Here is a 13,839-nt window from a genome sequence, read left to right as displayed (position 1 = left end):
GCGCAAATATCTCGCAACTGGGGATACGGCTCATTGAAGAACATCTGAATCCACTCGCCCAAGTCGGTATTCTGGATCATGAAGTTCTCACACCTCACCCGGAGATCGTAGAGTTGGTACTTCGCCGCAGCGTAGAACAGCTGCGCCACATTTCGCTGGCCGATGTCGCAAATGTCGCAATAGATGAAGTACAACACGTCCAGAAAGATGTCCGGTTCGATGTCTGGCACGACGACCAACGGATAGTTACGATGGATCTTGATGAATCGCTTGCTGAAGGTCGCTTTGAAGACTTCGCTCGAACAGGTCAGCAGCAAACGGTGGGCGTAGATTAGCTTCCTTTTTCTACCCACTAGAAACTTTACATCCGCCAGGTACGGATTGTTCACCATCCTGTGTAGTCGATCCTTGCTGTAGTTGTAGGACATTTTTTTCTACCGAGAGGTGCATCGCTCGAGTGCGATATAGTGACTGGAAATGCGTGGTGCGGTAGATTTGTTTTAAACTGGAATTTTCGGATACCTACCGAGAATAGGTAGAAGGTGCTCTGTAAGTACCTGCATGCTACCAGAAGTTTCCTTTAGTTATGTTTAAATTTCGGTGGCACCTTACCATGGGTTTTCCGTGCGCACCGAGCTCGCACCGTCTGCATAATATTATTGTACCGTTTTAGGGCGATCTCCAGGGCAAAAATAATGATCGTAATCACCATTGCCCAACCCATCAGTTGCAGGCTGAAAATGGCATCGATCATCGAAACCGGTGCGAACACGCTTTCTCCGATGCAAGGTGGCTTCCGCTGGTAGTGGATTGCGATTTGCCGCTGTTGGAATCCGAGTTCACGCAGTTTCAGCAATCTGGAAGTGGATTGATCGCAACTGAAATGTGTTTCCAAGCAACTAAAAATGACTGAAGATTTAATCGAAATCGTATGAAGTTTAAGTTTTATCATTTCGAATCGAATTAAATCGTAAGGCTTGTCTAACCTATTTTCTTATTACAGATGCGAGTCAAGTGATAATAGAACCTTAAAAAATACATACCCAAATTTCACGTGTTCTTTAAAAGGAGAATCCTTAGCAACAGTGTAGTAACCGTTCAGCAGCAGGGGATGTAGCAGATTGATGGCTTGCAGGTTGCACTTTTCATCCTCCCGGTAGTGGTCGACCATGTAGCGGTAGATCAGATTTGTGTCCCCGTGGAAAGCGTTCAGGCCTCGGCGTATTCTTTCGGTTCCCTCCGATATCCCTATGAACCCACCACTGAAACTCTTGAACTGCATGTAGGTGGAAGCATTCTGTAAATTAGTGGTAGAGCTAATGTTGTAACAGATCTTTGAGTTTGCCGTAGAATGAAAGAGGAACCTCCTAAAAGCTGGAGTTGAAACTCCAAAACTACACAAACCCTTGAGAACTCCGGAAAACTCCAGAAAAATTACAAGAAGTGTCTGAAGTCTCGAAATTACAACCATTGTCCAAACTGTTAAATCTTCAAGGACATCGATCGCTCTAATAATGTTCAGAATCCTCGAAATAACAGAAGCTTTTGACGCATCCGGAACTGCAAGAATTCTTGGAATTCCATAATTTCCCGGTTCTACGGTACTTCAGGACCTTTTTATAGAAAGAACTTGTGGAAACGCGACTTCAAGGAATAAAGAAAGGCGCGGCGTTTTAGTAATGATTTCCATACCGCATTATCACTTTCACTATGACTTTGAACTATAACAGATACGTATTTCGTTTACTACTTGCAAACTTCTTCAGTCATAGACTGAATACACTGAAGAAGTTTACAAGTAGTAAACGAAATACCTATATGTTATAGTTCAAAGCGGTCGGCTGAAGAACAACAAAGCAACTGGTGTAGATCAACTACCAAGTGAGCTATTAAAATACGGTGGTGAAGCACTGGCTAGAACGCTGCACTGGGTAATTGCCAAGATTTGTGAGGAGGAGATATTACCGGAGGAGTGGATGGAAGGTGTCGTATGCCCAATCTACAAAAGTAGGGCGACAAGTTGGATAGCTGCAACTACCGCGCGATCACACAGCTGAGCGCCGCCTACAAGGTACTCTACGAAATTCTATGCCGCCGCCTGTCATCATTTGAGACCAAATTTTCGCGATTCGGCAGGTTCTGCAGAAAAGCCGCGAACACAACGTGCCCACACATCATTTGTTCATCGATTTCAAATCCGCATACGACACAATCGATCGAGATCAGCTATGGCAGATTATGCACGAGTACTGATTTCCGGATAAACTGACGCGATTGGTCAAGGCGACGATCGAGTGATGTGCGTTGTTTGAGTATCGGAGACACTCTCGAGTCCCTTTGAATCTCGAAGGGGGTTACGGCAAGGTGATGAACTTTCGTGTCTGCTATTCAACATCACGTTAGAAGGTGTGATCAGAAGAGCTGGGATAGACACGAGATCAGGGATGGAAAATCATTTACATTCATTTCGTGCATTGATTTACATTCATTTGCCTCTAACTTTTTTCATCAACAGAAGTCTGTAAAATAGTGTTCAAAGCTTTTGTTGGCTTTGATATTAGCTACATCTTTAGTAAACAACTCAAATATGTGTCTCTTATGCATGATGAATCAGAGCGATAAGAACCCACCAACAATGCATTCACTGAAAAACAATAACATGTTCTGCCAGCTCTATTTCGTTATGCATAACATATACAGATTTTAGTTATTTACAAAACTTTTAGTTAATATCAAAAGCTTCACACATCATTTTACGGTATTCTGTTGATGGAAAAAGTTAGAGGCAAATGAATGTAAATGATGCACGAAATTAATGTAAATGATTTTCCATCCCTGGGCACGATCTTCAGGATGTCCATCCAGCTTCTTGGCTTCACCGATGACATGGCACGGAACTGGGTGACGGTGGCGGAAACGTACATCAGACTGACGGCTGAAGCTAGGCGTATTGGACTTGACATCAACGCATCAAAGACAAAATACATGAAAGGAAGAGGTTCAAGGGAAGACAATGTTAGCCTCCCACCCTGAGTTCAGATTGACGGTGACGAAATCGAGGTGGTCGATGAGTTCGTGTATTTGGGCTCACGAAGTTGACTGTCTACAAGATGCTGATTAGACCGGATGTCCTCTACGGCCACGAGACCTGGACTATGCTCGTGGAGGACCAACGCGCCCTTGGTGTTTTCGAAGAGAAGGTGTTGCGAACCATCTACGGTGAAATGCAGATGGATGATGGAACGTGGAGGAGGCGAATGAATCATGAATTGCACCAGCTGCTGGGAGAACCATCCATCGTCCACATTGCAAAAATTGGGCGACTACGGTGGGCTGAGCACGTCGTAAGAATGCCGCACGACGACCCAGTGAAAATGGTTCTAGAAAGCGACCCAACAGGAACAAGAAGAAGAGGCGCGCAGCGGGCAAGGTGGATCGATCAAGTAGAAGGTGACCTGCGGACCATTCGCAGACTACGAGGCTGGCGAACTGTGGCCATGGATCGAGTAGAGTGGAGACGACTTCTTCGATCAGCAGAGGACAACAAGGCCTTAGCCTGATTGGTAAGGTAAGTAAGTATAGTTCAAAGCGATAGTGAAAGTGATACAAAAGTAGTAGAATTAAAAGGAAAAATCGACGGAAAAGCTATACAATTCGACAGTGAGCATGCATAAGGGCCTATACTACCCATAATCGCATATCTGTCCCATATGGATAGGAAATCAAGCAAAGATGGGACTGATATGCGATTATGGGCAGTATACGCGATGATCGATTCTCTTCGTCGATTTTCTCTTTCGTTAATAACTCGCTAGATTGAACGTTTATCGGTGCGTTTGCTGTTGCTTTTGATAGCCAATGCAACCTGTTACTTCTCTGCATTGAACAAATTATAGAAAATTGTTTCGCTTAGCTGTAGCAATGCAAAGAGAAAATCGATGAAGAGAATCGATCATCGCGTATTCGCCCTTATGCATGCGAAACAATTTTCTAGAATTTTTTCAATGCAGAGTTGTAACAGATTGTATTGGCTATCAAAAGCAACAGCAAACGCACCGAGAAACGTTAATTCTAGCGAGTTATTAACAAAAGAGAAAATCGACGAAGAGAATTGATCATCGCGGTTACGCCCTTATGCATGCTCACCTGTGAATTAGACTTTTATTCTCTACAGTTCTACAGACTCGTGTTCACTTTAAGACGTAGCGTTATCAACTGTCAAAATCCGTAGGGTGGTTATCAATCCGCTTTCATTGGATAGGGTGTACACGGTGACCGGATGCTTGACTTTCGTGCGGCCATCGTCAGTCGGGTGGCTGCTAAAATCCTTATTGTAGATTTTTTCACCAAGCTTGATAACTTCATATGTTTCTTCGTAAGGACGCTTCCAACGAAGACATGACTGCAACTTTTCAAACCACTGTGTAGAAAGATGGTAGACTTCGCATGAGGAAGTAATTTTGGACCCCGTTATTGTTTGTGTTATTCTTCAATGACGCTGCATCTACCCTTGGCCACAAGTGCAAGCTCGTATATGCTGATGATCTAAAAATCTATTTGATGGTACGCTGCATCGAGGACTGTTTTCACCTGCAAATGTTGCTCAACATGTTCGTTTAGTGGTGCCGCTCGAACAAGCTTGTCATCAGCGTCGCGAAATGTCATGTGATGATGTTCAAAGACCCGATAACTTATCAATACCACATCGATGATACTGTTCTTAGCAGAGTGGTTCAAGTGACGGATCTTGGTCCCATTATGCATCGATTATTTCCAAGGCTAATCGTCAACTTGGCTTCATCTCTAAGATTGCCAAGGATTTCACGGATCCACACTGTCTAAAAGCATTGTATTGTTCACTCGTTTGTATCCGTCGTGTCCACGTTTGATTTTGGTATGTCCACACCTCAATTTGTGAATAGAGTACTCATCCCCTAGGTATAAAAGTCAAGATCACAGGTATAAAAATGAAACTACAATGTGTTGAATCGGAACCTACCTAACTAATAAAAACCAAAAATTTAAGTAAACTAAAGGAGAAAAATCTATTCAACTCTCTAATAAGGAAAATCCCAAAGGCTTGGTTGCCATCATAATGAATTAATGAAATTGGGTTGTTAGCGGAATGCTTAAATAAAACAGCAAAAGAGTAGGTAGGGTAGGATTCAACACATTGTAGTTTCATTTTTATACCTGTGATCTTGACTTTTATACCTAGGGGGTTTGATTTTGATAAGTTCTTTAGTGGGAATGACACTGATGAAGGCTGCACATTGTAGTCGAAATACGTATCTGTCATGGATACCAAAATTAATTAAGTGGAATTAAATGGAAGATAACCCCTCTTTTGCTGTTTTAAATAAATAAATGATTAATCGCTTTTGGAGGCCGAATTTCCGCAAACGCTTCGTGGAGTTGTCTGGCGAAAGCTGTTCGATCGATGCCTGTCGTTGGAGGGTCGAAAAACTCTCCAGGTACTCTTAGCGCCTGGCCATACACCAACTCAGCAGTAGAGCATTTTAGATCCTCGCGGAAGGAGCTGCGTAATCCTACTGTGTTACATGACTTATAACGAATATACGTTGTATACGAGTACCCCGAATACAACGTATGACTCGTCTAATTTTCCATAGCATTTGCAATGTAAAACTAGACGAACTATACGTTGTATTCATTCACGGTACTCGTATACAACGTATATTCGTTATAAGTCAGCTAACACGGAGTACCATAGGTAACTGGTCACTCGAATGAACCACTTTGTCAAGCAGTTTATCAAGACTTTCTACCAGCGATTTCACAAAACTGGACCAACAAATTACAATTTTATTCTGAAACGCACCACTTTTGGCTACTTTTCTCTTCTATGAAATGGTTAAATTTGCTTCTTTTCGCGTGCAGTCCAACCCTGCGCCCAACTTAGATGTTCGTGCGTGGTCCTACCCCTCGCAAAACCAGCTGTCAAACTCGTCGTCCCGCGCTCCCAACATAGAAGAAAAATACCGCTTCCGGAAATCATCAGTTTTTCATTCGTCCGACCGAGCGGTCGAGAACACGTTTCTTTCATGTGAAATATAAGTAAAAATACAGTCCATTTTCGTTTAATTAGTTCGCCGCGTTTTATTGCGTTCCGCCTGCTCTCTCCCGAAAACATTGGACCTTCGAGCCGATATTTACGAAACCGCTATGGAAGCGATTCGGAAACGTCGCAATGTGTTTTTTCAGCGCATGAAATGGGAGCAGAATAACGCCAGTGCGGTCGAAAGAAGAAATCCTCCTTTCGGCGAGATTCAGGAGCGATTGAACAGACTCACTGAACTTTGTGAGCAATTTGACAAAGTGCAATGAGAAATCGAAGAGCAGTCTGAAGCGCTCGAAGAAATCAACTCGGTCTTCAATCACCGGTTTGAGTTCGAAGAAATGTACTATCAATTAAAAGGGCGCTACGTCAAGCTACTCGACGAACATAACCCCCACGAAAGCAGCGAAAGTACAGTTGCCGAACCAATGGATGATCTGAAAGAGGTAATCAAGTTGCGGATTCACAGCGGCTACTGATGACGTCACAAACTGCAGCTTCGAACACCGTGTCACAGTTGGCTGGCCAAGTAGGTTCCATGAATCTTTCCCGTCCGTTTGCTGATGCTCAGGCTTCCGGGGGTCAACTTCCGATTGAGGTGCGCTTGCCAACAATAACTCTTCCGGTATTCAAGGGCGAGCGGAAACTCTGGACTTCCTTCAAGGACCTGTTTGTAAGCTGCATTCACTCGAAAAATCTCAAAGATTCCGTGAAGCTGCAGTACCTGCTGTCCCACTTAGATGGAGAGGCGAAGCAGTTGGTTAGTGCGTTCACTATCACCGACGCCAACTATGTGGAAGTGTGGGATAAGCTGAACGAGTTCTACGATAAGAAGAAGTATACCGTCGCGGCACTTGTCAAAGAATTTGTGGACCAGCCGCCGGTTGCTGCGCCTAGTCTCGTTGGGCTCCGCAAACTTGTGTCAACCTCGGATGAAGTTGTGTGGCAGCTTAAGGCTCTCGGTGAATCGTACGAATCTCCTGACCCCTGGTTAATTCATCTGTTATTGGAAAAACTCGACCGTGAAACCCGTTCATTGTGGGCTCAGAAGCTAGTCGATTTGGACAATCCTAGCTTCCAAGAGTTTGTCACATTCCTCGAGCGAAGATGCGATGCCTTGGAAACTTGCGCGTCCTTTTCCAAGAAGGGAACTGATACGACCACGAAGAAGGAACACGATCGGAGAACGGACCAAAACACGAAGAATACATCGTCAAGTAAGACCATTCAAAGTTTTCACGCAAGCACCCAGCAACCGTGTTCTAAGTGTTCAGAAGCTCACACAATATACCAGTGTGCCAGCTTCAAAGAAATGCCAGTGAGTGAACGACGGGAGTTCACCCAACGAGCCAAGCTCTGTTTTAATTGCCTCAAAACGACCCACATTGTGAAGAACTGTACGTCGACAGTTGTATGCAAACAATGCAAGCAAAAGCATCATTCGCTGCTCTGCTCAATTGACGACAGCTCTGTTCCTGATTCTAGCCAACTCCGTGAAGATGAAGCAACTGTAAAGAAGCAGCCAACAACAACATCAGAAGTACCAAAGCAAGCGAATTCTGTGACATCGTATGTCGCGGATCTCAAAACCAGCTGTTCAGTGAACTTCCTTATACCCCGTTCACATTACAGCGTATATCACGTGATATACGCTGTCTTGCAATGATTACTCATACATCTAGTTTTCACTGGAAATCCTAAGTATGAGTGCTCTTTACAAGACAGCCTACATTACGTGATATAGGCTGTAATGTGAACGGGGTATTAGTTTGCTGCCTACGGCTGTCATCAAGGTGCTGGGAAAAAACAACGTTTTCCATGAAGTACGGGCAATGATGGACTCTGCCTGTATGAACTCGCTGATCAGCAATAAAGCATTCGAACGTCTTGGCCTGGAAAGGCGCAATGCTAACATTCCCGTTAACGGAATCACTGATGGGAATCCCAGCAAGACAACAGGAGCAGTCACGCTGCAGATATCATCGCGATTCGACGACCTTGTCGTCATCGTGGTGGAAGCCTTAATACTAAAAAAATTGGTTCCGGACCAACCGAGTCAACCGTTTGAAGTCGATGCTGGTGCCTTAGCCGAGGCACCTCTCGCAGATCCAAGCTATAACAAGTGCGGTAAGATCGATCTTTTGTTGGGAATATAAGCTCTTTTTTCCATTCTAGAACCGGGAAAGCTGTACGACGGTCGGGGTGTACCCATTGCGCAAAACTCCGTCTTCGGCTACCTGGTTGGTGGCCACTTCAATACATCGCATGCCGCCGAAGGTCGTGCGGTGCTCAGCTTAACGACATCATTGAACCTGGACCAAACGCTCCGGAAATTCTGGGAGGTAGAGGAGGTGCCTAAATCTAAACAGCTCACGCCGGACGAGTTGCGGGCTGCCGAACATTTCCACTCCACCCTATCCCGGAATGAATCAGGGCGATACGTAGTTCGCTTACCCTTCGACCGTACAAACATAGCGTTCCGCCTGCTCTCTCCCGAAAACAGCTTCCCTTTGCACATTAAAGCATGCTTTGAGTATTCAATGAAGGCGCTCCACCCACTCCGGTGGCAGAAACGTCATCCACGAACATTTTGCTTGAAGCCAAAGTTGTTGGTTCTTTGGCTCGATTATCTGCCAATCTAAGACAGCTGATGCAAAAATTGAGAAATTATGCTCCTTCCACATAGATGTTTGGTTTTTTTGCGCGGCAAAATAATCGTGATAAATGTTCAACAGGCGCATGTAAGATTTTTTAACGCATACGTGTCGTCAATTCACATATAAACATATCATAAAAACTGTAGGCTACAGTGCTGACACCACCAATGGTGGTGGCTTCAGCAACCCTCCTTCTTAGCAGAGGATTGGCTCCACCATCCCGTTCGCCTGTGGGCTGTTTTATGAATATGATGTGTTCCTAGAATGTATGTCAACTCCCGAAATAGTTCGGATTCAAACTGGCGTCCCTGATCCGATGTTACAGTCTCCGGTGTACCAAAACGAGCGATCCACTCAGATGTCAGCAGCATAGCAACTGTTGGTGCGGTTATATCCGGAAGTGGGATGGCTTCTGGCCAACGTGTGAAGCGGTCCACGATGGTGAGAAGATAGCGGTGTCCTTGAGACGGCAGAAGTGGATCGACGAGATCGATGTGGATATACCGAAATCTTGATTTCGGGAGATCAAACGTGCCCAAAGAAGTAACGGTGTGACGATTTACCTTAGATGCCTGACAATCAGTACACAGCTGCGAACGAAATCGTTGATGTCTTTGTTCATAGACGCCCACACAAATCTGCCGGAGATCAACCGTCTGGTTGCCCAGTTCTGTGTCACCTTCCTGTTATCAGTTACGGTGTTCTCCAAGCCGCCGATATGACGAATATCCGGTGAGAACTGAGAATTATATCGCAGATGTTATTCTTCGTGGGTTAGCCTACTGGATAAGTTAGTAATCATAGCATGGGTGAGTGGCTTGGGATCGGTGAAAATGAAAACTGCCATCTTCATTGCTGTCAGTTCACGTTCAAATGCCAAGTAATTCCGTTGCAGCAAAAGAATCCGAGCGGGTGCCAATTCGTTCTAGATAACTGCTGAAGAACTGCTCCCGCGGAGGAACTTAAAGCGTCGGCCATGAGAGCCAGTAGTTTGAATCTGAATAGTAAAGCAAAGTAACTGCTGCTAACGAATGTTTGCAATGATCAAAAGTGAGCGGAAGTACCCCATCTCACGATTGTTCTAGTATCGTTTTTCCTGTTGTCTGTTATCAGCTTTCGTAACTCCGCCTGCATGTCAACAGCCTTTGGAATTAAACGCTTGTATACGTTAAAACTAGCTAAGAACCTCCGTAGCCCTTGTACTGTCGTAGGTAGCTTGTAGTTTGCCACAGCCTGAACCCGGGACCTGTAACGGTCGAATACCGTCCTGGTCAACTACGTAACCTAGAAATTCAACGCTGGACTGCGCAAATTTACTTTTTGATCCGTTGATCACCAAACCATTTTGCTGAATTCTTCGAAACACTTCTTCAACATATTGCTCGTGCTCCTCTGGCGTTACTGCAACAACTCTTAACGCAGTTATTTTGAGAATTTTCAAAACTTCCAGAACCACAAGAAATGCAGAATTCCTGGACCATTGAAAAATAAAAAAAAATAACACTCTCATAACTCCAGGAGTTTCGGAAATTCTATGGGACACTTAGAAATCGAGGTAACTAAAATAAAGTCCCTTATTCTCCCTTCCACAATCTTCATCAGAGTAATGTAAGAACTTCCGGGAAAACTTGCAAAATTCTAGGAACTCTAGCAATCCTTGGGGCTCTGGGAACTTTTGAAGTATCCTGCGACTCTTATGCATTGTTCAGACTACAGAGTTATAACATGTTATAGCGCTATCTTGATGGTGGTTTCTGTGTTGCAATTGTTATAACTGCTTAGTCTTGCCAGCGCTTTAGGAACAGTAAGCCATTCTGGATTCCCTACGCCCACAAGAACTTCAAGAGCTCTCAGAACTCCAGAATCTTCTAGAACATCATAAGCTTCTGAAAATTCCGATATTTTGAGAACATTCAAAACTTCCTATTGAATCGCGGAAAAAATTAAAATTCCAAGAACTTCTAGATTTAAAATAAACTGTAGGTATCCAAAAAGTTAAGTACTCTGAGAACCATCAAAAGTTCTAACAACTTTCAAAACTCTTAGAATTGCTGGAATTCCAGCACCCTTTAAAACTTTTAAGAATTCGAAACTCTACTCTGATTATTTTCAAACCTTTAACAATTTCAAGAACTGTTGAACTTTCTGAACTTCAATAGCTTATGGAGTTTCTACAACCCTTATAACTCCTCGAAAAGCCGGTAATCTGGCTACTTTCACAGCTTCGAGACCAGTTTTTCTATGCTGTAGAAACTCCCAACCAGTGTTGGGGAAAACATCAAAAAATCAAATCTCACCAATGCCCAAGATTACGCTTGATTTTCGTAGACAAAAGCAACAAGCAAGCAACTGCGGTTAATTTTGCAGGCTGCGATATAGCAGCTCGGAATATCATGCTAACAAAACTCATCAGCTGCAAATCTCAACAAACTGTGGTGAGATTGAGTTTCACAATTTTTGCTTTATGCCCGAACCCAACCGAAACTTCCATAACGGCTGGCAGCAGTCACTTCGTGTCTGCCATCGGTGAAGAGTAAAAAGGGATAACAAACTATGCTTTCTCTTTCTACACTGTACAAAACCACCCTCCTCTGTTCGAATGAAACCTCAGACCATTCAAATCGAAACATCGAAATTGCCTTTTTGAATGATAGCTGCAACCGGATGACGGTTGTTTTGAAATCAGTGCATTTTCCTCTCGAATACTGGATGAAAATTGTTATGAGAAAAGATAAGGCCTTCAGTTGGAATGCGTAATGCTCTCTGCAGGAAGATAGTCATCTTAAATTGAAATGAATTTGGTATTGGCTCAGCCCCTTAACACAAATCATTCAAAACGATGATGTACATAATTCTATTGAATGTCATTTGATACTCTCAGCAGACAAACGAGGTGGAAGTATAGCCATCGCTATCAGAGGTGGTACGAACATTGGTAAAGGGTGGAAACCGTAGAGTGTCTATTTCGTGGTGGAGGAAGTTTCTTCTACCAACAAGTGATTTTTGTATCCATGATGAATGGCTGCTCATGGCTATTCAATATGGAAATGTAAATAATCGAATTAATAATCTCATCTAAAACATTTACAAGTCATCCTATCCTTAAATTGTTGCCCTCTGAGCCCTGTATGTTTAACAGTCAATTTTCAAATAAATAGCATCCTTTATTTGGAGGACAGTTATATGGATGCTCATCAGGTGATGACGAATTCAACCATTAGGAAATCATCCGAAATTCGACAGAATATTTATTGTTAAAGGGTTCGAGCAATACAATAATCAGTCGAGGTAATGCGGATGTTTTCTATCAGTGTAAGAGAACGATGTGCAACGGAATCATTTTTGTGTCAAGTCACAAAAAGTCACTCTCAGCTTGATTTTTGCACGTTTGTAAAATCAATATGAAGCATGGTATTTTGTTCCAATATCACGCGTGAAATTGAGAGCGTATGAGAGCGGGAAAATATTGTTTGATTGATGATTTTCCCAACACTGCTCCCAACACCTCTCAGAAAACTCAGAACTTCCAGTAATGTCAGAACCCTGAAATGTTTCGGAATTCCGGGAACAACGAGAGCTTTCGAAATTTCCACAACTATCGAAATACCCTCGTACTGCGTCTCGGAACCTCGGTATATTTTGGAATTGTGAAAACCCTGTTGGAACTCGCGAACGGTTTTGCGAGCTTACCCCCCTGAAAGCCGAAACTTACCGCCAAGAAATTCCTCTCGATCGCGCTGTCCTGCGCCGTCAGCTCGAATCCCGACCGCACTAGATCACCGAGCGTCCTAACCCGAGTCGACGGGGACTGAATCAACACGACAATACTGGCCGAAAAGCTAATGTACAGGAACATCAAGCTGATCAACATGACGACGGTCATCGTTCGGGACGATACCGAACGCAAACTGAGCAGGGCCTCCTGCTGACTGGCAATGCTGATCATGCTCAACAGTGCCCCGCTGGCACCTTCCCGTTTCGCGGCTTCCGACGCCCGGTTCGTTTCTGAACATTGACCAAATCGTGTTATGATCAACTGAAGTACCGTTGCTAGGAGAATAATTCCCACAATCGACAGCCAGACGTGGCTGTGAAACGAAGCAATGAAAACGTTATCCGTGTAGGAGAGTTTCGGCGAACGGAAGATGTATCTGTGGTTCAGTGGTCCGGTCATGGCGAGGAACTGGATCGATTTGATACGATCCGGAGTCATGAAGCTGGGCGTGGCACCAAGATCAGTTGAACCTGCGCGAAGATCGCCGATCAATCCGGTTTCCCAGTCTTTGGCGCAGTGGAAAGTGATCGAGGCGTTCAGGAGAGAGGCTAGGGCGATTGTCAGGGCTTTGTTGACCTTGGTGGCGGTGGTGTCGTCGCCGGGACCGCATACGATCGATGCTTTCAGGGGCGTTCCGTGAAGGTTCCAACGTTCAGTTTCGGATGAGGCGTTCAGTCGAAGGTGAGGCGTGTTTTCCGACTGCCAGTAGCCGTAAGATTCTTCGATCAGTGGACTTGAAGGGGAATGTTTGAGTATTTTGCTAATTTCGTAACGGTCCAATGCTGTTGTGATGTGGAACACATCGTAGTTGATGAGTGCACTTGGAAGTTCAAGGTCATCGTTCACTTCAGTTGCACTATTGAACAGAATCCACCGAAACATGTTAAAGTTCTCGCTGTATTCTTCACTAAGCTTGTGACAAGCCAAATCCATAACGATAACAGTGCGATGATTGGAATTTTCGATTTGCGATCCGCCGTGTGAGAAACTAAATTCTTCATTGCTAGCTGATTTGAAAAAGTTAAACTGCTCTTGAAAATCTCCACAAGTTTTCAAAATAACTTGCTGTGATTGTTTATATTGAAGCAGCAGATCTTTGACTACTCCCATTTGGATTGAATTCACTGAAACCAAATGTAAGCAACAGCAAAGAAGTAACACTGGTAAGCGTCGGAACACCATCTCGGTTACAGAGTATTTGAGGTTTCGGACACATGTTACCTTTTTTATAGACCGAAATAATGGTAAGGCGAACGACTTAATGACCCGTAATTTGCTAGTTGCTACAAATTGAGTTATTATCTCGAGGGCAACGATTCCCGACCTCT

General features: G+C 44.0%; 1 protein-coding gene across 1 annotated transcript; it reads right to left on the bottom strand.

Moving 5' to 3' along the window:
• Window positions 1-580: 580 nt before the first annotated feature.
• On the bottom strand, window positions 581-13,444 carry LOC135713789 (ionotropic receptor 75a-like). Its single transcript, XM_065237023.1, has 3 exons — window positions 12,449-13,444; window positions 1,044-1,297; window positions 581-857 (listed from the first exon to the last, which is right to left on the bottom strand). Exons 1-3 carry the CDS (start codon window positions 13,442-13,444, stop codon window positions 581-583), a joined length of 1,527 nt encoding a protein of 508 aa, XP_065093095.1.
• Window positions 13,445-13,839: the final 395 nt, after the last annotated feature.

The sequence above is a fragment of the Ochlerotatus camptorhynchus genome, unplaced genomic scaffold (genome assembly GCF_037179485.1).
Source record: "Ochlerotatus camptorhynchus isolate MF236.1 unplaced genomic scaffold, CSIRO-AGI_Acam_v1.1 ptg000577l, whole genome shotgun sequence".
Classification (NCBI taxonomy): domain Eukaryota; kingdom Metazoa; phylum Arthropoda; class Insecta; order Diptera; family Culicidae; genus Ochlerotatus; species Ochlerotatus camptorhynchus.
Note: the sequence above shows the minus strand (reverse complement) of the source record. Positions and strands in the feature narration are given on the sequence as shown.

Excerpts from the sequence above, each read along its gene's own strand:
- LOC135713789 (XM_065237023.1), bottom strand. The coding sequence starts at position 13,444 with ATGGATTTGGCTTGTCACAAGCTTAGTGAAGAATACAGCGAGAACTTT. Across the intron at positions 1,298-12,448 it reads TCGAGAGGAATTTCTTGGCG|AATGCTTCCACCTACATGCA; the intron begins GTAAGTTTCGGC and ends ACTAATTTACAG. Across the intron at positions 858-1,043 it reads AAAGAACACGTGAAATTTGG|ATTGCTGAAACTGCGTGAAC; the intron begins GTATGTATTTTT and ends ATCCACTTCCAG.